Below are 26,158 nucleotides of genomic sequence, written 5' to 3' on the forward strand. Positions count from 1 at the left end.
ATATTATTGTCCTATTTGATCAATATTCATACCAGCTACATGAAAAAATGCTAATAAAATCTCAACATATCTTAGTTTGTAAAAAATTTCAAAAAAAAACTTTCACTCATAGGTCGTTACTGTTGTTTACTTCGTGTTGTCCAGATAGTGACGTCACAAGGTTGGCCTGGGCTCGATCATTATACCCTATGGTGCCATATCTGTGCAGCCCTTCCCATTTGGACCCCAGAGAGCGGGGAGGAGAACACTGAAGACAGAAGTCCAAATGAGCCTCAAAACGAAGACCAACAATGACACGAAGAGGCAAGAGTCTGCAAGAGTCGGCCGAAGTCGCTGGTGTGCGTGATGCAACTGTGTTGCTATGCAAATAGGGATAGCATCTGTTGTGAGGAACTCCACTTTTTCTCATGGACTGTTCACTGTATACTTCCTGGCCTCTTTGCTTGTCAGATGTTCTGCAGTCGCATCCTGGCTCTCCTGCCTGTGGTGTCTCTTCCGACGGGCTTCACTCATTTCCTGAGGACCTTTTGTCTGCTTGTGAAAGAAAACCATAGGCGTGGCGTTTTGCTTCACTGTCGGTTTAAAACCAGCAGCACCGTGAGCTCTTCCAGCCGCTTAGCAGGGCTAACTACATCAAATACATACGAAGGTGGCGTGAGCACGGCCAAGGATCCTTAGATAGCTGTGTACGTCCACACGCAATTTGCCACTCCTTTCTCCTCTTCTTGTCCCTCGGAAAGCCGTGTAGCTGAGCATCAGTGCCTCTGGCTCCCCTGGACTGGAAAAGCAGCTCAATGGGAAATTATCAGCGTAGATATCTTACCATAGCGAGCCAAGGTGAACACTAGCAGAAAGCCAAAACTAACACGAGCCACCTGTGAACGTCATCGACCCAGCATGCATTGCACTAGTAAAACAATGGCGCCGCCCCTGGGTTCAAACACAGGTTTTAAATTACAATTTTTAAAGAAATAATTCTTTGTGCTTTTTATCAGCATATTCTAGTATGAGACCAAATTAAATTTATGCTTATTCGTCCTCCCAGGCAGGTTCCCTTTCGCAGACAACAATTGTCATATTGCACATTTGTACTTAGTTTTATCGGCTTGCGACAGCGTTGTTTTATTCCATCTTTCGTTGTTCATGACAGTTTTTTACATTAAAGAAGAATGATGTTAATTCTTTTGTCTATAAACCAAAACAGCAACAGTTCTTTGCTTACAGGTCAAAAGCATGCAGGAGGTCCACTGGAGACTCTGAATTGTCCAGACATGTGGATGAGAAGGTGAATGGTTGCTAATGAATGAATGAATTTTGGGTGATAATACTTAATTGCTCTGTCATTGAATGTTCCCTGCGTTGTAGGTAGCAAGGAGCTGAGCTCCTTGTGCTGCATCGGTCAGATGTCATTCCCTCCTGAGGGAAGGTGCAGAGGTGCAGCAAACTTTAACAGCACCGATGCACAGTGGAGACGAGAAATAAACCACAGAGGCCAATTCACCAAATCCGAGGTGGAAATACTAAGTCCAATTTAAGCCAAGAAATGAGAACGGAAATTTTAAACCAACAACGTGAATGTAACGTACACTGTGAGTCACATTCTCCGCTGCATACTGTGGCTGTCACTCTGTGTCTAATCGGCTTCCATAGGGGGTCGTTTAAATAAAAACACAGGATAAATTCTGGAATCTGCATTTAAGCAGCCATGCCCCATGTCCTCCTGCATATGGTTAACCATTTGCACGGCGGTATTAAAAATTTAAAGTCAAGCTCCATTTCAGGTGTGCGATTACAGCCAGTGCGCTGACAATAGAGGTCACCGCGGGTGTTCGTGCCCCGCCGCCACCCGCATATGCAAAGGGAAGAAAACACAAGAAAACACAAGAAAATACGAGTCGTTTCATAATTACATGAGTTTATTCATCTGTTTCAGAATTCTTCAAGATTTTATATCAAAAGTGCTAAATTATCAGGCTTATAACATAATATTCCATATCATGTAGGTGAATCTATCATTCTGTGTAGGGGTTTTGTAGTAATTCAAAATTAATTCAGAAGAATTTCTCCAGGGTTTTTAATTCCCATCATCCGCATTGACTTTCTCAGATTGCTTAATTTGTTTATTCTCGTTGGCCACGATGGTTTCTTTTCTTAAATAGAAGCTGCGACTGCACCTGCATCTTACTCCTGTTACTTCTTCTCTCAGCTCAAATATTAACCTGGCTCTCCAATCGGCGCCCCCATTAAATATTCACACCGGCTTGGAGCCTGCTCCACCTCCCAAGAAACCGCTTGAATCCAAAAAAAAAAAACCCTCTCGTAACGCATTCCCAACCACCTGCAACAACAGAGGGCTCGTAAATAATGGAGAAAGGGCATCTTTCCAGCATCAGCTGCTTCTTTCAAAAGAAATATGTTTATATCACCGCCAAAGTAAATCCTCACATGAGCAAAACTTCTGCTTGTATGAGTTTGCTGCCTTGAAGTTTCCAATTTTATCATCCAAACACCGTATACTGGGTTGAAAAGGCTTTCAAAACAAACACCCACTGAACAGAGCCAATGAATTAAAGACCTTTAACAAATCTCTGCAGGTTTAAGTCACACATTTTTAAAATCTTTGGTTTTATTCCAACATAAAATAATGATTACTCAGCAACTGTTGTGTAACTCTGACATCTTATTCCTGATAAACCTAAACCGACATTCCCCCCCCCCGTGACTCATCCACTTTCCAAGGCTGACCGAGCCTCGGGCGCTAACTTTGCGAAGTAGCAACGCATACATGTGGCAGCGCAATTTTTTTCCCTATTCATCCCCAAAGACAACCAAACACACACGTGAGCGACATTGCTCCGCAGCTACTTCCATTCCTTCTTGCCGCCCGGCATTCCCTTGACGACAATTAAGGATGTTTGCCTTGCACGGTAAACAAATCTGTCACAATTAGCCGCGGTTGCGGCGGCCCGAGTTTTCAGCTGCGCGCTCAGTCAGGCGTGGTCGAGAGCGGCGAGGCTCGAAAGACGGAGTTCTTTTCGACCAGACTCTCGAGGGAACGGCGCCTTTGAAACAGCGCCAACCGAAGGCTGCTGGACAGTAGCCCCTCGCCCCTGTGGGAAATCTGACAGACCATTATGCCTTGTGCGAATCCCCCTGTGCAAAAAATTTACATTAGGCGTAGGCAGGGCCGCTGCCGCCTCTGATGTGTTTATTACTGCGGCGGAGGCGGCTTAAAGGATGTGAAAGTTAATGGAGACGTTTAAAAGGTGGGAGGATAACGGGCCCTCCCGTGGAGCAACAGAGCGGTTTGACCTTGTGTCGCCTGAACGCCGTCACGGCCTCACCCTACGCAACATTTTATACGCAGCCTTGCAACTGTGTCAATTTCGTCCGTATTTCTTACAACGCCACAGCATTCTAACCCGTTCTACGCACTAGACATCGCAGCTCCGAGGCTACTGTTGTGTGTGCATGGGTGAGTGTGTGTGTGTGATCCAATGAATATACAGAAGGCAGAGTTTGGATTATATTATATCGGATTGTTATAATAATTTATAATACATTTTAAGGCGCCCTACTTGACACTCAAGGACAAATTGTATGATATTATAAGATAAGATAAGATAGATAAGATAAGATAAGATAAGATAAGATAAGATAAGATAAGATAAGATAAGATAAGATAAGATAAGATAAGATAAGATAAGATAAGATCAACTTTATTGATCCTCAAAGGGAAATTCTTTTGTCACAGCAGCGTAATAGTATCAATAAATATGAATATATAATCAATATGTAAAAAGAGAGACAGTTAGAAGATAATTAAAAGATAATTGACAGTAGAGAGAACTACAGCAACATCAAGAATAAGAATAGACAAAATGGAAAAAAAAACAGCAAGGCGAAAATGGACAACCAAAATGACAACAACAAGGATAGGAACATAAACAGAGTGACAATCGCTGAGACAAAAATAAACAAAAATAAACAGGTTGCAAATGGGCCAAGACCAACAAGGATGAAAATGAGATAATATTATATTATAACCCACTTTGATGGCCGATGAGCATATTTGACATATGTTTGTCAGTGTTTTCTGGGGATTTAATTTTTATTGAAATAATGGATTTATATTAACTTCACTTTAAATTCACTTTCAACTAGGTTTTGTTACATCCCAGTTTAGTTTGATAGACGGTTTCTGGGATGTTTTTCTTAGATTTCTCCTTTTTGTGCTCTTCTTGCCCTGCTCTCATTATTAAATCCCGTCATTAAATCTTAACTCCTTCCTAATTGTATGCTTTTTTAGTCTATCATCCTCCTGCATTCCACCCTGACATTGAGTCCAGGAGCATTAATTCGGCTTCAGATTAGCATTCTGGGATGTCGGTTCTGGCCATCCTGTCTCCTACGAACGCCTGACTCTACAAACTAAGACACTGATTATAACCTAGATGCTATTCATAAATGATATTCATATGAATTCACTCATAAAGGCGACTGTACCGAGGGCAAAGCCGAGAAATCAGCTCTTATCAGCGAACCCCGCCCGTTTCATACATCGATACCGAACGCTAATGATAATCGGGAAAACATAAGAAAAAGAGCAGCAGGAGCTGACGACTGCCTAATCACCCATGAAGGTTGCTGTAGGTCGCAGGCGTAATTACTCCCGGAGTTACTCCTCAGCGCGACGCAGACCCGCAAAGTTTCCATCACGACCGAGACTTCCACCCAGAACCTCAGCTAAAAGCTCTTCCAATCTGGAGGCCTGAGGTTTGATTCCAAACGAGCAGGACCTCGACCCCTGACACTGACAGAAACGCACGCTGACAAACAAGCGCCTGTTTGCCGTTTGAGTTCTGACTAAATTGGCTCATTTTCAGATAAATATACTGTACATTATTTAGTATGATGTGACTTGGTTGAAGCCAGGAGCGCTTCACCCACTGCTGTTTAGGTTAAGATATTAATTATGGAGATTTAATAACCAAGATCAGAAAGATATAGAGAAAGCATACTCATTTTTCAACGTTTTAGATTATTTGTCTGCTTATTGGCCTAAAGACGCCTATAAGGTGGGTCTTTAAAACATGAAATGTGAAAACACTGGCCGGGACACGGGTACCTGCCTTCATATGTTTGGCCATACAGGGCAGGGGGGCCAGTTATTAACCTCATTGCTTTTAATCCAGAATGACAGAGCGTGACAGGGGGCGCAGTGACCGGCCCACCAGGGGAGAGGAGGAGGGCCGATTGAAGTGGCCCTAATAGACGGTCACACCTTCTACCCTGGACAACAGAAGATTGGACTTCTCACTGGCGTGACGGGGGGGTCAGTCATATTGGCTGCCTCATTACTGAGGTGGAACATCCCATTAAACTGTGTTCCACCAAGAACCATTCCAACCTTCAAGATATGCATTTTATTAAATGAACTGAAATGCTTTAATGGCAAAGGGGATTCAAAAAAAGGGCAGTCCGAGCTGCAGCAAATGACAAATATATTGATAATAAATAATGATGGTGATATTGATGATAATGATGATGATAATACTATTACTAGGACTAATAATAATAACAATGATAATAATATTGTTGTTATTATTATTACTGTTATTCCATTTATTATTATATGAATTATGCAAAGTAGTATTATGTAAATAACAACAACATCAATACCAAAAATACAAGTAATAATAACATATTACATAATTATTGTCATTATTCATATTTGATTATCATTATTACCCACATGTCATAGAGAGACATATAACCATTCACTCTGTCATTCACACATTTGGACAATTTAGGGTCTCCACTGAACCTCCTGCATGTTTTTAGGTTTGTGGGAGAAACCCATGAGAACACTTGCAGAAGATGGAGAACATGGAGACTCAACACAGAAAGGCACCCTGTGGGAATCCAACCGGGGACCTTCTGGCCGCAAGGCGGCAGTGCTAATCACTTCAGCTCAACAAATCCACCGCAGGCCATTTCTTCTCACTCCTTTCGCTAAAGGGACATTTTCCGTTTCCTGACATCACAAATTCTTCAGAGCCCGGTCACAGTGACATACCCAGCAGAAGGAACTGTTTGTTAAAAAATAAACCTGTCACACCCTTTGGATAGACTTTACAGTGAGGTTGAAGGCATCTGTTATCCAGATGGATGTTAGAACACCCCCATTGTAATAGGAAGAGAGGGTTATTGTAATAACATAGTGCAACTGGAAATACATGATCTGGATATTGTTACTATAATTTGTACAATTAGTTTGACCTAATGAGACCTGATGTCCACATGGACCTCACATTTTGGGTTGACTTTGCTTTTTTTCCTCAGGAAATTCAAGCCAAGTGTCCTCATATGTCAGCATAATTTTTTCCTCAAAGCTCCATCATGTTCAAGGGTGATCGTTAGCATTCTTGCCGGTTAGGTTTTAATAACCCTAAATTAATGTTTCAATAGTTGTGGAGAGATGTGATCATCCACTCTCTCTTTCAACCCATCATATGGAGATATTCAACTCTCTACTGTCATTCACACATCATATGTCTTCAATTGACCCACTGCATCTTTTTGGACTGGTGGAAACCCGGAGAACATGGACACTCCGTACAGAATCCTTGGGAATCAAAACGTGGACATTCAGGCTGCGAGGAAAGAACGGCCATGTCAAAGGAGGGTAAATCATTTTCATACTCAATCAAAGGGTTGGAAAAAATGCTTGATTTTGCACCATTATTCCCCTGGGAGTGATTGTGACTGGAAGGCCGAATGGTGCGTTCCCATGGCTCTTCTGCAGAGGTAAATCACCACAGCCTCGTGGGAGCAGAGTAGGCGGCCTAATAATCATACAGACTTATTCTCCCATTCCCCGAATAGCCCTTTAACAATAATCCGATGTGAATGGGCAGTGTGAGGCCCTCTTTTCCCGCCTCTTCCTCTGCAGTGTGCCACGTTGTTTTGTTTTTTCACCAGCGTCTCAGAAAACCAAGGGGTCTCCTATTGTGCCGTTAGCCGCCCTGTTTTGTGTCATTTACGCTGTAAAAGCTCCCCTCCCTGCCCCGACGTCTCACGCTGGCTCAGCCACTCCAGGGCATCTTATTAAACCTGCATGCGACCGCCTCCTGCCGGCGGTCTGCATGACCGCGAAAGGAGCCGCTGCGATCATCTGAATCAAAACGGCCACCTCTGGATCTGACAAGCGTAAACAGCCGGCCCCCCGGGTAAAACTGACAAAGTCTTGATATTGTTGTTGTACGAGAAGGGGGGGAGCCGGGAAAGATCTCCCAACATGAATAATTAAACAACCATGAACATGTTTTCTTCTAGTTAGTATCGGGCGCCACTTTGAAAGCAGCCGCTGTTCCCCGCCATTACAAGCTAGCTTTGAAGTTAGGGTTATTTTCCTTCCTTTGTTATTCTGCCCGTGCCCTTCACTCATTTGTGTCCGACATCCAACCCCCTCTTTCCTTCCCGCTTTCATACGGCGCCGAGCTGAGGGACAAGTTGCACTGGCATCTCTGGTAAACAAACAGAAAAAAACGACCGCTCTTTGCATCCCAAGAAGCCGAGCTGCTCACACACGCCGAAAGCCTTCAACTCCCTGATGAGGGAAACAGGTGAACTTTACATGAATGAAACCAGGATGCATCCATTCATCAGCTGTATAATCATTAACCTTTTTTACCCTTGTTGTCAGTTCATTCTCATCCTGTTTATTTTTATGCTTGTTGTCATTCTGCTATCTGTTCCTATCCTTGCTATTGTCTTCGTCCTTTTAATTGACTCTTGTATTTATATCTATATTCATATTCATTGATATTGATATTGTTGCGCTGCTGTGACAAACGAATTTCCCCTATGGGGATCAATAAAGTATTATCTTATCTCTTAATTAGAGTCATTCACAGGATCACAACCTAAAACACAGCAAATAAGATAAAGTTTACTTTACTTTTGGATTCAGCTGTGTGATAGAAAAACTTCAACATGGCAGTACCAGGGCACAACATTTTCAAGCAGTTGTGATGAGGGGCCATGCCTTTTTATGAAAATCTAATTAATACCAAATGCAGTTATTTCAAGTCTTATGCTGGCCTTACACCTTTGGAAAGACTCTTGTAAAACAACCACCTCACACCGGCTCACATCTAACGACTAGTTTTTTGAAGTCTTTGAAGAGTTTGAGGTCTCAGTGTAGTCTGACACTGAAGGATGTGAGTCTTACATCCAAAGACTCTGTGGAGATTTTGAAAAAACTCGTGGAAAACTACGACTAGATTCTTTTCCCAACGTGCAATGTTACCCCGTCATGGTATTACCAGGTTTCCTAGTTGTTGATACAGTCCTACACAGAGACTTGCCATAACATCAAACACGTTAGCTATTGTTGTGACCCTCAAGATGAGCCAAAGGCCGAGCTACGACCGCGCTAAGGCTGTCATACTACCAGCTCACACTTAACCACAGAGATGACGGGAGTGCCACAACCCCACTAAGACTAAAGATTTCCTTCTGACTTCCAGTTTTAAGTCTGTGTAAGGTGTAAGCCCGGCATACATGTGAGGGCTGCTTGCAGAGACATTCAACCGTTCACTGGCTTATTCACAAATCTGGGAAATGTAGAGTCTCCTGTCAGAATCCAAGGCCCCCTGTCAGAATCCAACCAGGGACCTCCTGGCTGTGAGGTGGAAGTGCTGATCACTGTGCCATTGTGCCGTCCTGGGTGGATATTTCTTGTTGCTTGAACATATGTAAAAAAAAAGATTGAAACATTTGAAAAAAAGGCAGAACCAGCAGTCCTCACATAGGTGGACGCTGAAGGTCAGGATGTAGCTGCCCTCGATTACTAGTCACGACAGGATGGAGAGAAGCACTAAAATGGTGCGGAGAAGAACACAAACACAGGCGACTTTATGTTACTGACACATGATGATGATGAATCCTCTGGTATTCAGTGGCTGTAGATGACAGAGTAACCCTCCACAGATGTTTAAGCACAAGTTAATTCCGCAGTAACAGCTGCATGGCTTCGTGCTCCCAAGTATACTTTTTTTTGGAAAGGGCTCAGATTATTTGCAAGAGCAAAAAGAATAAAAAACTCTTTTTGCTCACCTGTTTTCAAGATATTTCTAATCGCCGTCTTTCCACCGTCTTGAACAAAAACACAGGTTTCACTTTTTCAAATTAGGAAGCGCATCTGCGTTGCCAGCTCGACTGAATAGCAACGAATTGATTTGTTTCTTCTCTTCTTTTTTTTTAACCTACGGAGACAGAAACGTACGAGCAGGTGGAGTCTGGAGCAGGGAGGGTGCATGGAGAAACGCAATGCCCGTTAATTAGCTCTGCCTTGACAGACGTGTATTGAAAGAAAGGCCAAGCCAGAGACGGGGAATGAAAAGGAGAGAATGTGTGTGTGTGTGTGTGTGTGTGTGTGTGTGTGTGTGTGTGTGTGTGTGTGTGTGTGTGTGTGTGTGTTGGTGTGACAGACAGAGAGAGAGAGAGAGAGAGGGAGAGAAAGGGGGGGGGGGGTTCTACAACATTTCTTATGATTATCACATCTTTGAAATAAAAGCCTGAGAGAAAAGTGGGAAAAGTACAGGAAACATGGCGGTGTGATTGGGAAATGGATCTATTTGTGCACATAATCTGATATTGGAGATCTAAGGTTTCTGAAAATAATCATTCATATTTTGGTTCAGGCTTTTGATTTGAAATAAAGCGAGTGTTCTCGATCACCAGTTCCCTCTGACCCACGCAGGACATGCATCAGTCCAGGAAATGTAAATAAGCATATTTTTTTTCTCTTCTGCTGCGCCCTTCAGGGGTCTCCACAGCCAATCTGCCTCCATCCAACCCTCTCCTCTGCATCCTCCTATCTCACACCATCTATAAATCTTCTCTTGGGCTCCTAGAACCTCCAACTTCAGCATCCTTCTACCCAGATCTTCGCCATCCCTTTTCTGCTCATTGAATAGAATAAGAATAGACACTTAAAGAAATAAGATAAGATAAGATAAGATAAGATAAGATAAGATAAGATAAGATAAGATAAGATAAGATAAGATAAGATAAGATAAGACTTCATTGATCCCCATAGAGGAAATTTGTTTGTCACAAACAAATAGAAGAGACAAATAAAAGGACAAAGACAATAACAAAGATGGTGACAGATAACAGAATGACAAGGATAAAAATAAACTGGATGAGAATGGAATGACAACAAATAGAATAGAATAGAATAGAATAGAATAGAATAGAATAGAATAGAATAGAATAGAATAGAATGAACAACGACAATTATATACACAACATTTTCTTCTCCTCATCGCTAGCATAACTGATAGAAGGATGGGATTGTGATGACAGACTGTTTTACAGCACCCATTAAAGGTTTAATTGCAGTCCAAGCACAGGTGTAATTTCATCAGTATTGATCCGCCCAGCTTTGGGGGTGTGGGGGGATTAGGCGGAATTTTCATTGTGACGGGACCCTAGAGGGGGACTGTAATAAGGTTTAGCCATTAAATAAATGTATTATATATTTTTCCTGAATTTTTGGGCCCTCTCACCTCGCAGAATCCTGGGAGGCTGTCTGGATCTAATGTAGTGTCTCTCCGTCCACCGTTGTAATTTCTTTTCTGAATTATAAAGTTATTACTTTATCGTTTTGGCTATTAACATTTAACATTTGGCGCCACTGGTATTAGGAGTCAGGGATCATTTGTGCCTGTCCTCTCCAACCCTTGGACTCGTCCTCTCCATCTCCTGTTTTCTATCTCTGTCTGGTCAAGGCAGAAGGCCACCCACACTGAGCTGGGTTCTGTCCAAGGTCTCTGTGTGGTAAAAGGTCAAATTTAGCCTACTCATAGGGAAATTCTGGGCTCCTTTTAATAGTTTTAAAGAGACAACAGAGTGAGCATCTCGAACCCTGCCCCTGCACAATGACAGCCGACCCTGAGCGCAGGATAAATGCTGATATTTCCAGTTGGATGCAAAGCATCATTCAGCTTCAGCAGACCAGAGCAGGATGTATTTATTGTGGATTACAATTTTACTTTGATTCTTTTCTTATAATTCTAAACTTTGAAAGAGGGATCCACACAATATTTATGAAGTTATTATGAAATCTCCTCTTTTCCCTTTAGGGGTCGTCGCACCAAATCAACTTTCTCCATCTAACACTATTCTCTGTATCCTGCTCTCTCACACCAACTACCTTCATATTTTCTCTCACTACATCCATAAATTTCTCCTTGGTCTTCCTCGAGACCGCCGACCTCGTAGGTGCAATTCCAGCATCCGTCTACCAACATATTCACTATCTCTGTTCTGTACATGACCCAAACATCTCAGTCTGGCTTCTCGGACCCTCTCTCCAAAACATCTAACATGTGCCGATCCTCTGATAGACTCATTCCTGATCCTATCCATCCTGGTCACTCCCAAAGAGAACCTTACCATCTCTCTGTGACCTCTAGCTCTGCCTCCCATCTTTTTGTCATTGTAACTGTTTCTAGGCCATACAGCATCTGGTCTCACCACTGTCTTGTACACCTTTCCTTTCATTTGGCTGATAGTCTTCTATCGCATAGTACTCCTGACACTTTTCTCCGCCCATTCCAAACTGCTTGAACCCATCTCTTCACCTCTTTTCCACACTCTCCGTTGCTCTGGACTGCTGGACTGTTGACCCTAAGTACTTGACCTCCAACTTCTTGATCTCCATTCCCTGCAGCCTTACCATTCCACCCGACCAACTTTCATTCCTCTCCTATCCAGCACATACCTTCACCTCTCTGAACTTTCCTCAACCTGTTCTCTGCTGTCACCACAGATCACAATGTCATCTGCAAACATCATGGTCCGTGGAGATTCCTGTCAAACCTCATCTGTCAGCCTGTCCGTCACCACTGCAAACAAGAAGGGGCTCAGAGCTGATACCTGATGGAGTCCCACCTCCACCTTGAACTTCCCTGTTACCCCTACAGCACACCGCACCACAGTCTCACAGCTAGCATGCATGTCCTGCACCAGTCTAACATACTTCTCTGCCACTCCAGATTTCCTCATACCAGAGGTCCTCTCTTGCCACCCAGTCATATGCTTTTTCTGGGTCTACAAAAACACAATGCAGCTCCCTCTGGCCTTCTCTACTGGTATTCTCAAAGCAAATACTACATCTGTACTACTCTTTTTAGGCATGAAGCCATACTGCTGTTCAGAAAAGCTGACTTCTGCTCTCAGTCTAGTTCCCTTTATTTTTTCCCATAACTTTATTGTATGGCTCATCAACTTTATCCCCCTATAATTGCCACAATTCTGCACATCCCCCTTATTCTTAAAAATGGGCACAATCACACTTTGTCTCCATTCTTCAGGCGTCTTCTCACTCTCTAAGATCCTGTTGAATAATCGAGTCAGAAACTCTACCACAGCCTTTCCGAGACCCCTCCACACCTCCACAGGTATATCATTAGAACCAACTCTCTTTCCACTCTTCATCCTCTTCAATGTCTTATTCACTTCACTTTTACTATTCTCTCCTACTTTGTGGTCTACAATAATCACCTCTTCTATCCTTGCCTCTCCTTCAATTTTCCACATTCATCAGCGCTTCAAAGTACTCTATTCATCTTCCCATCACTCTTCTAGTATCTGTCAATACATTTCCCTCTCTGTCCTTAATCACCCAGACCTGTTGTATATCCTTTCCATCTTTATCTCTCTGTTTCGCCAACCTGTGTAGATCATTCTCTCCTTCCTTACTGTCCAGCCGAGCATACAGGTCATTATACACCCTTTGCTTTGCCTTTGCTACCTCTATCTTTACCTCACGTTGTATCTCCCTGTACTCCTGTCTGTTCTCTTCAGTCCACTCAGTGTTCCACTTCTTCTTTGCTAACTGCTTTCTCTGTATATACTCCTGCACTTCCTCATTCCACCACCAGTCTCCTTATCTACTTTCCTTCCAGATGACACACCAAGTACTCTTCTACCTGTCTCCCTGATAACACTAGCTGTTGTTGTCCAATCATCTAGAAGCTCTCCCTGACCACCCAGAGCCTCTCTCAACTCCTCCCTGAAAATCACACAACACTCCTCTCTTTTCAGCTTCCACTACTTTGTCTGCAGTTCTGCCTTGTCCTCTTGATCTTTCTTGTTACCAGTCATCCTACAGACCACCATCCTATGCTGTCTGGCTACACTCTTGCCTCCAACTACATTGCAGTCACCGATGTCTTTCAGGCTACCTCGTCTATACAAGATGTAGTCTACCTGCGTGCTCCTACCTCCGCTCTCCTAAAACTCACATCCCACCTGCGGGCATAGCCACTAATAACATTTAGCATCACACATTCTGACATTCTTTTCACCTCCAGAGCGTTCCTAACAAACTACTCCTTCGAGATAACTCCTACTCCATTTCTCTTCCTGCCAGTACCATAACAGTACAACTTAACGCCTGCTCCTAAGCTTCCAGCCTTACTACCTTTCCACCTGGTCTCCTGGACACACAGTATATCCAATTTCCTTCTCTGCATCATGTCAACCAACTTTATACCTTTTCGAGTCGTAGTCCCATTATTCGAAGTCCCTACTCTCAGTCCCAAACTCTTGCCTTTCCTCCTCTCTCTCTGCTTCCGAACACGCCTCCCTCCTATCCTTCTTTGACCTACAGTAGCCCAGTTTCCATTGTTTCCCCGCAGGTTATCGGTACCAGTGGCAATCGTTATTTACCCGGGCCTTGACCGAGCCGGTACAATCTGGTTATTATGTTTTATGTTTGATTCGTATGTTCAGTTTTTAGCAAACGTTTTATGCTGGATGTCCTTCCTGACGCAACATTCTGCATTTATCAGGATTTGGGACGGGCAGTGATGAAATGCTGTGACTATTTTAAAAAATATCTTTCAAGCATATTGACTTGATTAAATGTTCTTGTTGAATGTTGAAATGTAATATGAAATCTTAATGCAATTGTTTAATAATCGGGGAATCTCTTGTTGGATAACTAAACTGCCCTTGACAGACGCCAGGAATTCACCTTTAAATTGCACCTCAACCAGACTATGTCATGTCGTCAGGCCTTCTCTTAATGCCGATTGGTTAAAAGACCAATATGTCTTCCTGCTGAACTCCGATTGGCTCTCTGGTAGTCTACTTCCGTGTGCCCGGTCGGCGCGTGCTACTGTGGGGGATTCTCCGTACGTACAGTTGAAAAATGGCGAGCTGGTGTGTGCGGATACTGGGACGCAACTACAGGCTCGTAGCATCACATTCGGTACCAAGGTGTGTGTGCTAGGGGTTATTTTTCTATTTTGAGAGAAAATATTTGTGTGTGTGTAGGACACAGACGAGTGCCAGCAAGCTAACTCGCGTAGCAGCATGTATGTAATAGTCTGGATGTCGCTGTCAATTCACGAGTTGAAAGCCGAAATAACATGACACGAGTGGTTAAGCTAACTCTCAGTGTGTCCGTTCAATCTCACTTTATATCATCATTAAATATTATTCTTGGGATTTTAAATGACTAAGATGATAACGTGTTGGATGGTGTTGCCCTGTAGTGTTTTCACAGTAAACCTCAGTCAGAACAGGAGTAGAGTTTTCATACTTAAATAGCTAACGTGACATAATCATGACATTGAAGACTCACTCCACGAACGTAAATCATCTCTTAAATCATCTCGTTATATGTGGCTCTAAGAAACACTACCGTTATGTATTAGTTATCTACAAAACTGCCATTTTAATGTGTATTTGGACGGTTCAGGTCGATACTTATTTTATATGGAGTTGTCAGTGAGTTACTAACTGTGCAGGTCTGTACGAAGCTGCCCAGTGTCAACACCTTGTGGAAGATGTTTAAATACCAAGCAAAAATAAGTAGATCGTACATTTTGGAGAAACATTTACCCTTGGAATTTGCGAGACATATGACTTTGGTAAGGCTATAAACTGTGTAAACATTTTTAAGTATAATATCACCAATGTTTGTGTCTATAGACATGCTATGCTATTTTAGATAGTGGGTTGAATTTCATGTTAATCATTATATGATTATAAATCATAATCATTATATGTTTTAAAATACTTTATTCCATATCCGAAAAGCAAATACATGTAAGGTGTAAGATGTTTATTGATTATGTTGTACACTTCTAATAAAGTGTTTGGACCTACCACTTTCCAGAGCCCTTCCACGATCACTATGCACGGCAGCCCAGCAGAACAGTGGCCACAGGCCAGACGAGGAGGCTGAGAAGCCAGAGCAAAGTGCTGCAGAGAAAGCTCTGATGGAAAAGACTCAGGTGGAGGAGAAGCTCAAGGACATGACGGTAAGGCTGACATGTCTCACCACTCCAAGGTGACGTACATAGGTGCCATGTGATGGCCAACAGACCCTTACACATGTTGACGTGGTATACATCAGGTGAACTTTTGCCTCTGCAGCACATTTATCCTCACTGAAAGATATGCCACTATTTCTGCATTCTGCATTCCCCACAGTCACAACATCAGTGGCTACCCAAAGGCATGTGGTACCACAGCTGCTAGCCTCCAGCATAGACATGTCAATTTTTCAATTTCTATCTCACATCACAAATGTGTTTTCTTTCAGGAAAAGTACAAGCGGGCCTTGGCAGACACTGAGAACCTCAGGTCAAGGAGCCAAAGAATGATAGAAGATGCTAAATTATATGGTAAAGACTCTTTACAGTTCTTTAAATCACTGTTCCATTTCAGATGTATTGCCCTTTGAAATTAATGTTTCAAAGGCAAGTCAAGTCAGGCTGGGAAATAATTGCTCTCTTGAAAGGTTTTAAAGTTAGTTTAGTTTCACTTAATGGGTTTTATTTTGTTCTCAAAATAAATAGTTTTTTACTGCAGAGCTGATGCTAAGTGGTGTCCTGTCATCTGACCATCACCAGGTATCCAGGGTTTCTGTAAGGATCTACTGGAGGTAGCTGATATCCTGGAGAAGGCAACAGAGAGCGTGCCCAAGGAGGAAGTGACCACCCAGAACCCTCACCTGAAAAACCTCTATGATGGGCTTGTGATGACCGAAGTCCAAATGCAGAAGGTGTTTACCAAGCACGGGCTCGTCAAGCTCAATCCCGACGGCCAGAAATTCGACCCCTATGAGCACGAGGCTCTCTTCCATGCCCCTGTGGAGGGCAAGGAGCCTGGCACTGTTGCCGTAGTAACCAAAGTAGGCTACAAGCTTCATGGACGCACCCTCAGGCCAGCGCTGGTGGGTGTGGCCAAAGCCCCCCAGTAAAACTGATTGAACTTGACTGCAAATGCTCAGTGGACGAGGCAATGTGACAGGTGACCGCGGCATCAAGGGAAATTGAAGACGTCTACTCCGGGCAGAAGAATCTCTAAATGGAACCCATCTGGACGCAGTTGTGAATATCTGGACATTATTCTACTATTTTTAGCCAATATTCGTTTACCTGTCATGTGACAGTCTAATTTCTGTCAGTAGCCACATGATTTATTTCAATGCGTTGTCCAAAACACAATTAATAAAAATAATGAGACATTCATGTGTAATTATAGAGCCATAAATCTACATGGGAACATTTCTCAAAAAGTCACAGATATCCAGTAAGTGTGAGATGATGATTAAAGGCACCTTCTGGGTGACTGTCCTGAAATGTTACAATCATTCCAGACTTTTTATAAAGCCCATACTGAAACAGGACCTCTGCTTCTTGGTTATTTGAATTCTTAAGCGCGTTAGTGCTACTTCAGGATCTCACATGAGCTCCACATGGTCTGTGTTGAGTCTGCCCAAGAAACAAATGCCACATCGTAAGGGTTCTTTACGTGTAAACAGTGATTGGAAAAGAATTCTGATAGAACTAATAAACTGATTAGTTTTGGTCTCCTGCTTTTCCGCCTGCTGTTAAATATGTCCTCCAGGTCATAAACTGTGTTGAGCTGAGGTAAATTTAATCAAAGTAGGAATTGGGATGTTCTTGCTACTTCTGTCAAACCATCCTAGGATAATCCTCAGACTGTTTTAAGGACACAAGATTTAAAGATGTACAAAGTGTGCTGGTGCGCTTTTTAAATGTACATGAGTTGTCCATTGAAACATCAGCACTGGAATATTTTCAGTAAAATAGGAATCTAATAACCAAAGTATTGAACTTGACTAACCTAATCACACCTGCAGTTGTACTCACTAAATCACACTCCTTTTTACATGATCCATTCATATTGTTTCACTATTGGACATGTCTTATGAATTCCAACCAGAAACTTACTTTTTGTTTTTCTTAAACTGCCCCCCCCATAAAATAAGTTGCAAAAACTAGAAGAGTTAAGTCCTGACAGAAATTATGGGCATTACTTAAATCATCCAAACATCAACATGAGCAATTCCATGTAAATGGGAAATAGTTCCCAAATGAATTTTGTATTATTGCCTGTAATAGCAATTACCTCAATTATTCCCAGTTATTCTCATGGCTATGCCTTTAGCACACATCATTCAATAGACAGCGTGAATATTTTAAAAGTATTTTTTTGTATTTATTACAATTCAGCACATACCTTGGTCGTGTAGCGGAGCAATAAAATAGCATGCAGTCAGCACACACACACCCACATCTCCAGATAAAACATCTCTGTTCAATACAAAAAAAACTAATACAAAAAACTAAAAAAAAGTTTTCATGACAGAAAATACTATACATTTCACAGGTCAAAGCTGTTTTTTTTTTTTTTTATTATTTACACATGTAAAATCCCATTCAAGGACATAGAGAGATACATTAACGCCACTGTCCAGGTGAAGACCCAGAGCATCGGGAGATAAGAATCATACTCCTCCTTTTGGCTCCCCTTCAGGGTTCGCCACAGTGAATCCACCTTCTCCATCTAACCCAGGGGTTGCCAAAGTTTTTGGCTCAGGAGCCGCATTGACTTTTAAAATTTGAGAGATGGGCCGCGTCAGCACAGGAAACAAAAAAAAAAATAAAAGAACATATTTGTTAACAGTACATATCTGACTCATATGACATTTGCTTGGAAAATAAAACTAGCTAGGTTTTAACGTTGGCTCTGACGTTTTCTTGCATTTCAAGCACAACCCCATTCTTCCCTTGTAGCTTCACGTCCAGCTCATTCATGTCTGTCAGTACGTCCACAGTAAAGGCTAAATCACTAAGCTAATTTGTGTCATTCAACACAGGAAAATTCTCAAGTGTTCACAAGTAGCTCCAAACATGACATAATCTCCTGTTTGAGCTTCCACATCAAGTTTGAATTCTGTACCAATCTTTGGCGAGCCGGATTAAAAAGACCAACAGGCCGGTAATGGCCTGCAGGCCGTTGTTTGCCCACCCAATCTAACCCTATTCTCTGTATCCTCCTCTTCCACACCAACTACCTTCATATCTTCTCACACTACGTCCATAGACTTCTCCTTCGTCTTCCTCAAGACCTCCTGCCTGGCAGCTCCAATTCCAGCATCCGTCTACCAATATATTCACTATCCCTCCTCTGTATACGATCAAACCATCTCAGTCTGGCTCCTTTGACGTTCTCTCCAAACCATCTAACGTGCCGTTCCTCTGATAGACTCATTCCTGATCCTATCCATCCCAGTCACTCCCAAAGAGAACCGTAGCATCTTCATCTCTGCGACCTCTAGCTCTGTTTCCTGTCTTTTTGTCATTGTAACTGTTGGGAGATAAGAATCATACAGTAGCTTAAAATGAAGAACGGCAACTAAACTCACAGGAAAGCAAACATGAGTGAGCTTTTGTTTATTTTTTTGATTTTTGTATTTTTCCTGCAACCCGGCCTTCAGACCAAAAAAAAAGTGCCCTCTTATTTCCTCACAACTATATGATGTGAATATTATACATTTACCTGCTACACATTCCCGCCTCGGAGGCCACAAACACACCATTTGCGAATGCCCTCCACCTCCACCACCGCCAAACAGAAACTGAATTCTGTGAATTGAGCTCCTATAAATACTCTTTATTTTAAAAATTCTTTTAAGTTAAGACTGCTGATCAAGACAATTCAGCGGCGAGGGGTCACTATTTGAACGGGGAGGGGCAAGGGATATATTTACTAATAGTCTTTATAAATTAAATAGAAATTCATCGATACTTTTCAGTGCCATCTCACCAGAAACTCATGGAAATGTCCTGAGTTGCAAGTATTAGACTTGATTAATTCTGGCGTAGCAATATAGGCTTATATAGTGCTTCTGGGAATTAAAAAGGAAAAATCTCAGAGTGACATTGGTGTTTATGTTCCTTTTACTTTGGTTATTCTGGAATTCTGCGCAGAATGTTTTGCGTTTCAGTTCGAACTGATGTTTCAACCCCGATTCAATTCTCATGTGCAAAACAAAGGGGTCGTGGGGCAAAAACAAAAAATTCAAGGGAAGGAGGGGGTAGAACGTCGGGCCTATCTTAAATCCTCATCGTCAGGACTCAGGAGAGCAAGTGCCGAGAATAAGATGCTGCCCAACCCCCCCTCCCCCCTCATTGACTCCACGGCTGTCACGGCAAGATAAGCTGCTCACTATTCAGCTCATTCACTCCCGTAATTGGACGTGTTTTGTTATCAAGGAGACGCTTCTTATCTTGCTCTTTTTTTAAAAAAAAAAAGCATCCATCCTGTATGGTTTGACAGATTTATTTGATATTTTGGGTGACTTGTTCTTGAAACACGGCCTCCACATTCACTTCTTCTGTTGAACCTAGTCTATGCTAGCCTAGTGTAGACTACTTATCATTCGGGGGTGGAATTATTATGATCAGATAACAGGATTCCATCTTAATGGATACAATCTTTCTTTTTTTTTTTTTAAATCACAGCTCATTTAGGTTTTATTTTCAATGCATCCATAACCACTCATCTCATCCAATGAGTGCCATGCCTGGTTTACTATTCTGATTTGTTTTTTGGCACAAACACTTTTTTTTTTAAATATAACATTTGCTGCAAACCAACGTCAAACCCTTACAATCAGCCATGATCATGTAGTGATAAAGGGCTATCAGCCCTGAAGAGAAAACAAACAGAAAATAAATAAAAAAATATAAAAAATGTCAACCGATACCATGGCAAAGCAGTTGACTTATGGTGTCTAGTTCCAAGAAAGAAACAGTTTTGTTTTGTTGCCTATACCAAGGTTGTTCGGGGCCTGTAATACCTGGCAGGGTCACGTAGTAACAATATTCACACAAACCACTGTGGACTGACTTGTAGTTTCTGTCCTGATGAATGCAAAAATATAGGCCCTTGCGGTTCCTTGCTATCATGAAAATATAGATTTTTTTTTTTACAATCCAATTGTTCTTTTCCCTCTCTCTTTCACAATTTACATATTAACAAGTTCAGGGTGAGACAGCGGAGTTACAAAAAGTTCCTTGTCTCAAGTTAGCAGCTAGCTAGGCGGCGTCCCTCGATATCCAGCCACTCTCAGTGAGGAAAGTGAGGATGCGCTTCTTGAGGACCTTGTCCAGGTAGCTGGGCAGGCGGCTCTTGGCCGGAATGCCCTGCCTTTTCTGCAGGTGGTCCTTGATGATAATGGTTTTGACAGTGAGGTAGCGAGCAGGGCTCAGGTTCAAGGTGTTGCACAGCACCTTCTCCCGGTCCGACAGCAGCTCGAAGCCCGTCAGGTTCTCGATGGCCGCAAACTCGCCCTCTTTGCCCTCCTCTTTGATGGCGCAGCCCACTCCCAGTCCCCCCACCACGTTCCCACCGCCGCCGCCGCTTAGTCCAATCCCAGACCCAAGTCCACCTCCGCCTCCACTTCCCCGCTTGGAGAGGACTACGCTTTTGTTCTCCTTGCGTTTCTCCCGTTTATGCCGCGCGGCTTCATATTCGGCCGACTCGTCGAGGCGCGTGATCCCATTGCGGCGGTACCGCTGGAGCTCACGCACCTTGGCCCGCAGCACGCGCTCCTTGTGCATGTTCTCGAAGAAGTCCTCAAATTCCCGATGCGCCATGAACTGGCAGAGGCCCCGCAGTCTGACCCGCTGCTCCTTCTCCTCCTTGGTTATCTTTCGTTTAGGTGTGCTCGGAACCGGACCTGCTCCCGCCGCCGTAGTAGAACCCGACCCAATCGTGTTGCCGGGAGCTCCTGCACCTGCCACGCTGCCTGCTGCGACTCCGACTCCTAGCGGCCCCGGTTTCTCCTTCTCTTTGTCCCTGGCCTCCTTTTTGTCCCGGCCCAGGAAGGCCGGGACAAGGTTGTAGTCTCGGGCAATGTTCTTGCGGCGCTGGCGCTCTCGGAGCTTGCGCACATACATGTCCACATGGGCGCGCTTCATCTCGATCTCAACGTCCTCGTCGTCGTAGTTCACCGACAGGCCGCTGATGAGCTTCTCCGCGTCCTGGTCATACTCGATCTCGTAGTCGTCCCGGAGTGGCATGTATCCCAGCTGCTGCTGCTCAGCCAGGCTGATGTCCAGCGGGGGGAGTGGCGTGGTGAGGCTGGGCGAAAGAGGCCCGCCGCTAGGGCAGGTATGGTCGGTCACCCGGTTCGGGATGCTATCCGGGATGCAGGCCTTGCCCAGATTTCCATGAATGTACATGGTGACGTAGTGCTCCATCACTTCCTGCGGGGTTCGAGACGCTCCAACGTGAGCAGCCATGTCCTCCTGAAGGACACAAGATGTCAACATTCGCTCAAACAAATAGTCTGAAGATTTTGCCTAAAGATTACGTGAACGATAACTACATTATTTATATTACACTTCATTCTGTTCATCTGCTTTTGGTGTCTGAGGCAATAGACAGTTAGGCCCAAAAACCTTTGCAGTGACACAAGTTTTGTTATTTTAGCTGTTTACAAAAACGTATTCAGGATACAATTATATAATCAATATGGGCTTAAGTGCAGACTCTCGGTTGTAATTTGAGAGTATTCACATCCAAATTGGAACAAGGGTTTATAAATTACAGCTCTTTAATACGTAGGCGCCTCTTTTTCAAGGGACCAAAAGTAATAGGACAATTGACTCAGAAGGCAGCAAAAAAACCTAACAAGGCTGCATGGGCTCTTCCCTCGGTAACCTGTCATCAATGAAGCAGTTAAAAGGTCTGGAGTTGATTCCAGGAGTGGGGTTTTGCATTTGGAAGGTGTTGCTGTGAACACACAACATGCAGTCAAAGGAGTGCTCAATGGAGGTGAAAAAGACTATCCTGAGGCTGAGAAAAAGAAAGCCATAGGAGAGATAGCAGATATGTTAGGAGTAGCCAAATCAACAGTTTGGTACATTCTGAGAAAAAAAAAAAAAAAAAAAAAAAAAGGTGCACTGATGAGCTTGGGAACTTAAGGCCTGGACATCCCCGGAAGACACCAACGTTGGACGATTGCAGAATCCTTTCCATGGTGAAGAAAAACCCCTTCAGAACATCCGCTCAAATGCAGAACAATCTCCTGAAAGTAGGCGTATCAGTATCTAAGTCTACTTTAAAGAGAAGACATCATGAGAGTAAATACAAAGGATTCACCACAAAGTGCAAACCATTAATCAGCCTCAAAAATAAAGACTAGAACTGACTTTGCCAAAAAAACACTGAAAGAAGCTCGGTTCTGGAACACCATTCTTTGGACACATCAGACTAAGATCAACCTGTACCACAATGATGGGAAGAAGAAAGTTTGGAGAAAATTGGAAGAGCTCATGATCCAAAGCACACCACATCTTCCGTAAAACATGGTAGAGGCAGTGTGATGGCATGGTCATGCATGGCTTCCAACAGCTGACGACAGCTGCAGTAAAGGCCTGGCAAAGCTTCACAAAGGAGGAAACCCAGCTTTTGGTGATGTCCATGGGTTCCAGAGTTCATGCAGTCATTGCCTGCAAAGGATTCTCAATAAAATATTAAAGTCACATTTTACTTAGGGTTATGTTTATTTTTCCTATTACTTTTGGGCCCCTGGAATGAGGAGTGTTTGTATAAAAATAGGTCAAATTCCTATCATTTTAATCATATCTTGTTCAACCCATTGAATTACAGAACACTTCAATTCTGTTGTATTTGCTTCATTTCAAATCAAACATGAGCCCAAATCATGAAGATTGTGTCATTGTTCAAATATTTCTGCGTCAAACTGTATATTTCTTGAATATTGTCCCATTAAAATGGTTCGATCAGGGGTTGCCAGAGCCTATCACCTGCATCCATGTAACCCTAATCTCTTCATCCCCTTCTCTCGTACCAACTAACTTCCAGTCCTCTTTCACTCCACCCTTAAATCGCCTCTTTGGCTGTCCTCTCAGCCTCCTGCCTGCAGTTCCAATCTCAGCATTCTTCTGCACCGTCCCTCCTCTGTCCATGTCCAAAGTATCTCCATAGGACTTTATCTCCAGAACATCTGCCATATGCTGTCCCTCAGATGGACTTCTTCCTGCGCCTCTCAATCCTCCTCACTCCCAGAGAACAGCAACATCTTCATCTCTGCAGCCTGTCTTTTCTTCAGTGCCACTTTCTCCACACCAGACACCACCATCTACTACGCCTTTTCCTTCCATTCTGACTAACACTCTTATCCTCTGACACTTTTTTCAACCTGTTCCAAATTGCTTGCACCTCTTTTTCACACTCTCCATTGCTCAAGACTGTTGTTAAAACCCTCCACCTTCTTCGTCTTCACCCCCTGCAGCCTCACAATTCCACTTTGGTTCCTCTCATCAACACGTGTATTCTGCCTTGCTTCGGCTGACCTTCATTCCTTTCCTTTCCAGGGCAGACCTTCACCTCTCATGATGTTCCTCCGCCTACTCCCACAACAGATCACTGTCATCTGCAAACATCAGGGTCCATGGTGATTCCTTTCTAGCTGTGCATCACCACAGCACAAAAAAAAAAAACACTTTAAAGATGCATCTAATGAATAGGACAGAGGCTTAGATGTTATCTGGGGCGCCTGCTCAGCAGAGGCCCAGACACCATCGCAATGCATATTGATTCTGTGATTCCCACCCAAGAGCAACATTTGGGGGAAAGTAGGGCTTGTCAATACCAGCCCCAAAAGCAGGAAGGAGTGACAGATACAAGAGGTTTACGTGCAAGATGTATGACAACAACTGATTTCGATCACTTCATGCTTTATCGAAAGGCAAGAGATTTTTGAAGCACCCTGATCTACAGTTTGCATATGTCCCACTGAATAATCAATGACCCACAGGACTGGAAAGTCATTGCTACCTCTCGTGTTCCTGTAGATGCAGCAGAGTCCCCGAATACGCTTTAGAAATGCTGCCTTGGGAAATTCTGACAGATCTGCTTGATCAATTAAATCACCTTAAGTTTCAAAATAATCTGGATTATAACTTCCTTTCTGGTTAAAATGTACCACTTTTGAATATTTGAGCTTCACTGTGTCAAAAAAGCCAAGCAGGCTTTAATGCTGGATGGCTGTTTTCCCATCTGTGAGTCAAAAATGACACATTTTGGGACTTTTTGTGTCAAAACCTTATCTATATACGAACCTTAGTCGATTAGCAGATATCTTCAGCAGATGCAAGAGCCCAAAGCCTCCAGGACACAAACACTACGGATGGACTTAAATGGGTACCAGCTTGTGTTCGGCATTTCCCGTCAGGATGGAAAAACACTTGCCTGTCCCTAAAATTTGTGTTTTGTGATTTTTTTTCCTCTATCAGGAAGAAGCTGGGGGTTGCATTTTAATGCCTCGGTGAGAAAAGACAGTTGTTTCCCAGCAGTCCTGATGTTGAAACATCAACTCTGCATCATCGGCAGCCTAGAAACAATTACAGCATCATCTGCCTGATTTCAAACACATTTTTTGAGGGGCAAGACAAGCTCTTGCTGTTGTATTTATGACTCAAGTCACCTCTTTTACCAAGAGGGAGTCATTTCTGAAACGTAGCCGTGCACACACACGCTCAAGGACACTTTACTTATTTCATTTTTACTAGCCACATCTCCCATTCCCCCGCACAAGGCATTTCTTTTTTATTCTATTGTATACATTATACAAAGTCTTATTGATATTTGTATCTATATCCTTTCTATTATTACTTTTTGCACACTTTTCTACCCTGCAGCACTACCACAGAGAAAATAGTGTCAATAGTTTGAGGGAGTCGGTTATTAAATGCCCGTGAAGTGAAAGATCACGGACATGAACCGCTTTGACAACTTCGTCGCCGCTTGGTACCTACACTCCCCTCGCTTTCCGAGGACTTATACTCGACTCTTGTTTTTCTTGAAGCGTTTTAAATAACTTTAAATTGAGTGTTGTACCCAGTTTCCGAAGCCGTACTGCTCGATGGCATCGAGCAGCGACTGCTCTTCCCTGCTGCTCCATCCTCCCTCTGCCTCGGGACCCCAAAGAGAGAAGCGACCGCCGTCGACCTGTTGGTAGCTGTGCCATCTCCGGTGGTTGCCTATTTCCGCGCCCGCCGAGAAACACTCGGGACACAGCTCGATGTCGGGGCAGTCAGTGCAGCGAAGCCGCAGGTTGGTAACGTCTGCGAGACAGTTCACGCAGTACTTCTTCCCCAGGTCGGCCATGTTGGTCCGCTCTCGCTTCTTGTTGTTGGAGGCAGAAGTACGCGCAGGCGCACTGCGATCTCCGCGGCGCACTCCTTATGCTTCTTTTTCTTCTTCGCCTCTGTTACGCGTTGTTATCGAGTGAGGCAACAGCGCCATCTACTGGACGAATGAGGAATGTCCTCAGTGCAGTTCTTGCCTTAGATCATAGGTCGGCAACCCGCGGCCCCGGAGCCGCATGCGGCTCTTTCATCTTTACACTGTGGCTCCGAGTGGCTTGGGAAAATAAACTATAAATATTTAATTGAAGTATATTTCATTTGTGTTAAGTCCTTTTTTTAACTTTTGGTTCCAAGTTGGAAGATTATTGTGATCTTGAAATATTAAATACAATTATATTTATTATTTTTCGCCGCTCAAAGTAACGTCACACTCGCGGAAGCCGGTATACCCACCAGCCGGTAAAGTCCCGATTTGTAGATGCTGCGCGCAGAAGTTCAGGAGCAGAAGTCCCATAGACCAGGTAAAATGAATATTTATAAAGATATTTTGCAAATATTTAACTTTTATTGTTTACTGACACAGTGATTTTTTTTCCCGATTTATTTTTAAAATTCAGGTCAAGGCTCCG

The 26,158-nt window shown here is 43.2% G+C and overlaps 2 protein-coding genes across 2 annotated transcripts; one reads left to right on the plus strand and one right to left on the minus strand.

The window, feature by feature from the left end:
- The first annotated feature begins 14,168 nt into the window (after positions 1-14,168).
- Positions 14,169-16,912, plus strand: grpel1 (GrpE-like 1, mitochondrial). The gene is made up of 4 exons (XM_086166018.1): positions 14,169-14,301; positions 15,206-15,350; positions 15,635-15,716; positions 15,945-16,912. The coding sequence occupies exons 1-4, from the start codon at positions 14,234-14,236 to the stop codon at positions 16,292-16,294; spliced, it is 645 nt and encodes a 214-aa protein (XP_086022144.1). The 5' UTR covers positions 14,169-14,233; the 3' UTR covers positions 16,295-16,912.
- Positions 16,913-17,535: 623 nt separating this feature from the next.
- Positions 17,536-25,705, minus strand: tada2b (transcriptional adaptor 2B). The gene is made up of 2 exons (XM_086166017.1): positions 25,279-25,705; positions 17,536-21,659 (listed from the first exon to the last, which is right to left on the minus strand). The coding sequence occupies exons 1-2, from the start codon at positions 25,546-25,548 to the stop codon at positions 20,445-20,447; spliced, it is 1,485 nt and encodes a 494-aa protein (XP_086022143.1). The 5' UTR covers positions 25,549-25,705; the 3' UTR covers positions 17,536-20,444.
- Positions 25,706-26,158: the final 453 nt, after the last annotated feature.

The sequence above is a fragment of the Fistularia commersonii genome, chromosome 19 (assembly GCF_037954325.1).
Source record: "Fistularia commersonii isolate RoL2024-O1a breed Wild chromosome 19, RoL_Fcom_v1.0, whole genome shotgun sequence".
NCBI classification, from domain to species: Eukaryota; Metazoa; Chordata; class Actinopteri; order Syngnathiformes; family Fistulariidae; genus Fistularia; species Fistularia commersonii.

What these genes read in the sequence shown, in the direction of transcription:
- tada2b (XM_086166017.1), bottom strand. Translation starts at nt 25,548, where the DNA reads ATGGCCGACCTGGGGAAGAAGTACTGCGTGAACTGTCTCGCAGACGTT. An exon ending in AGTACGGCTTCGGAAACTGG is followed by an intron (nt 21,660 to 25,278) that starts GTACAACACTCA and finishes TGTGTCCTTCAG; the next exon opens with GAGGACATGGCTGCTCACGT.
- grpel1 (XM_086166018.1), top strand. Translation starts at nt 14,234, where the DNA reads ATGGCGAGCTGGTGTGTGCGGATACTGGGACGCAACTACAGGCTCGTA. An exon ending in AGAAGCTCAAGGACATGACG is followed by an intron (nt 15,351 to 15,634) that starts GTAAGGCTGACA and finishes GTTTTCTTTCAG; the next exon opens with GAAAAGTACAAGCGGGCCTT. An exon ending in AGAAGATGCTAAATTATATG is followed by an intron (nt 15,717 to 15,944) that starts GTAAAGACTCTT and finishes GACCATCACCAG; the next exon opens with GTATCCAGGGTTTCTGTAAG.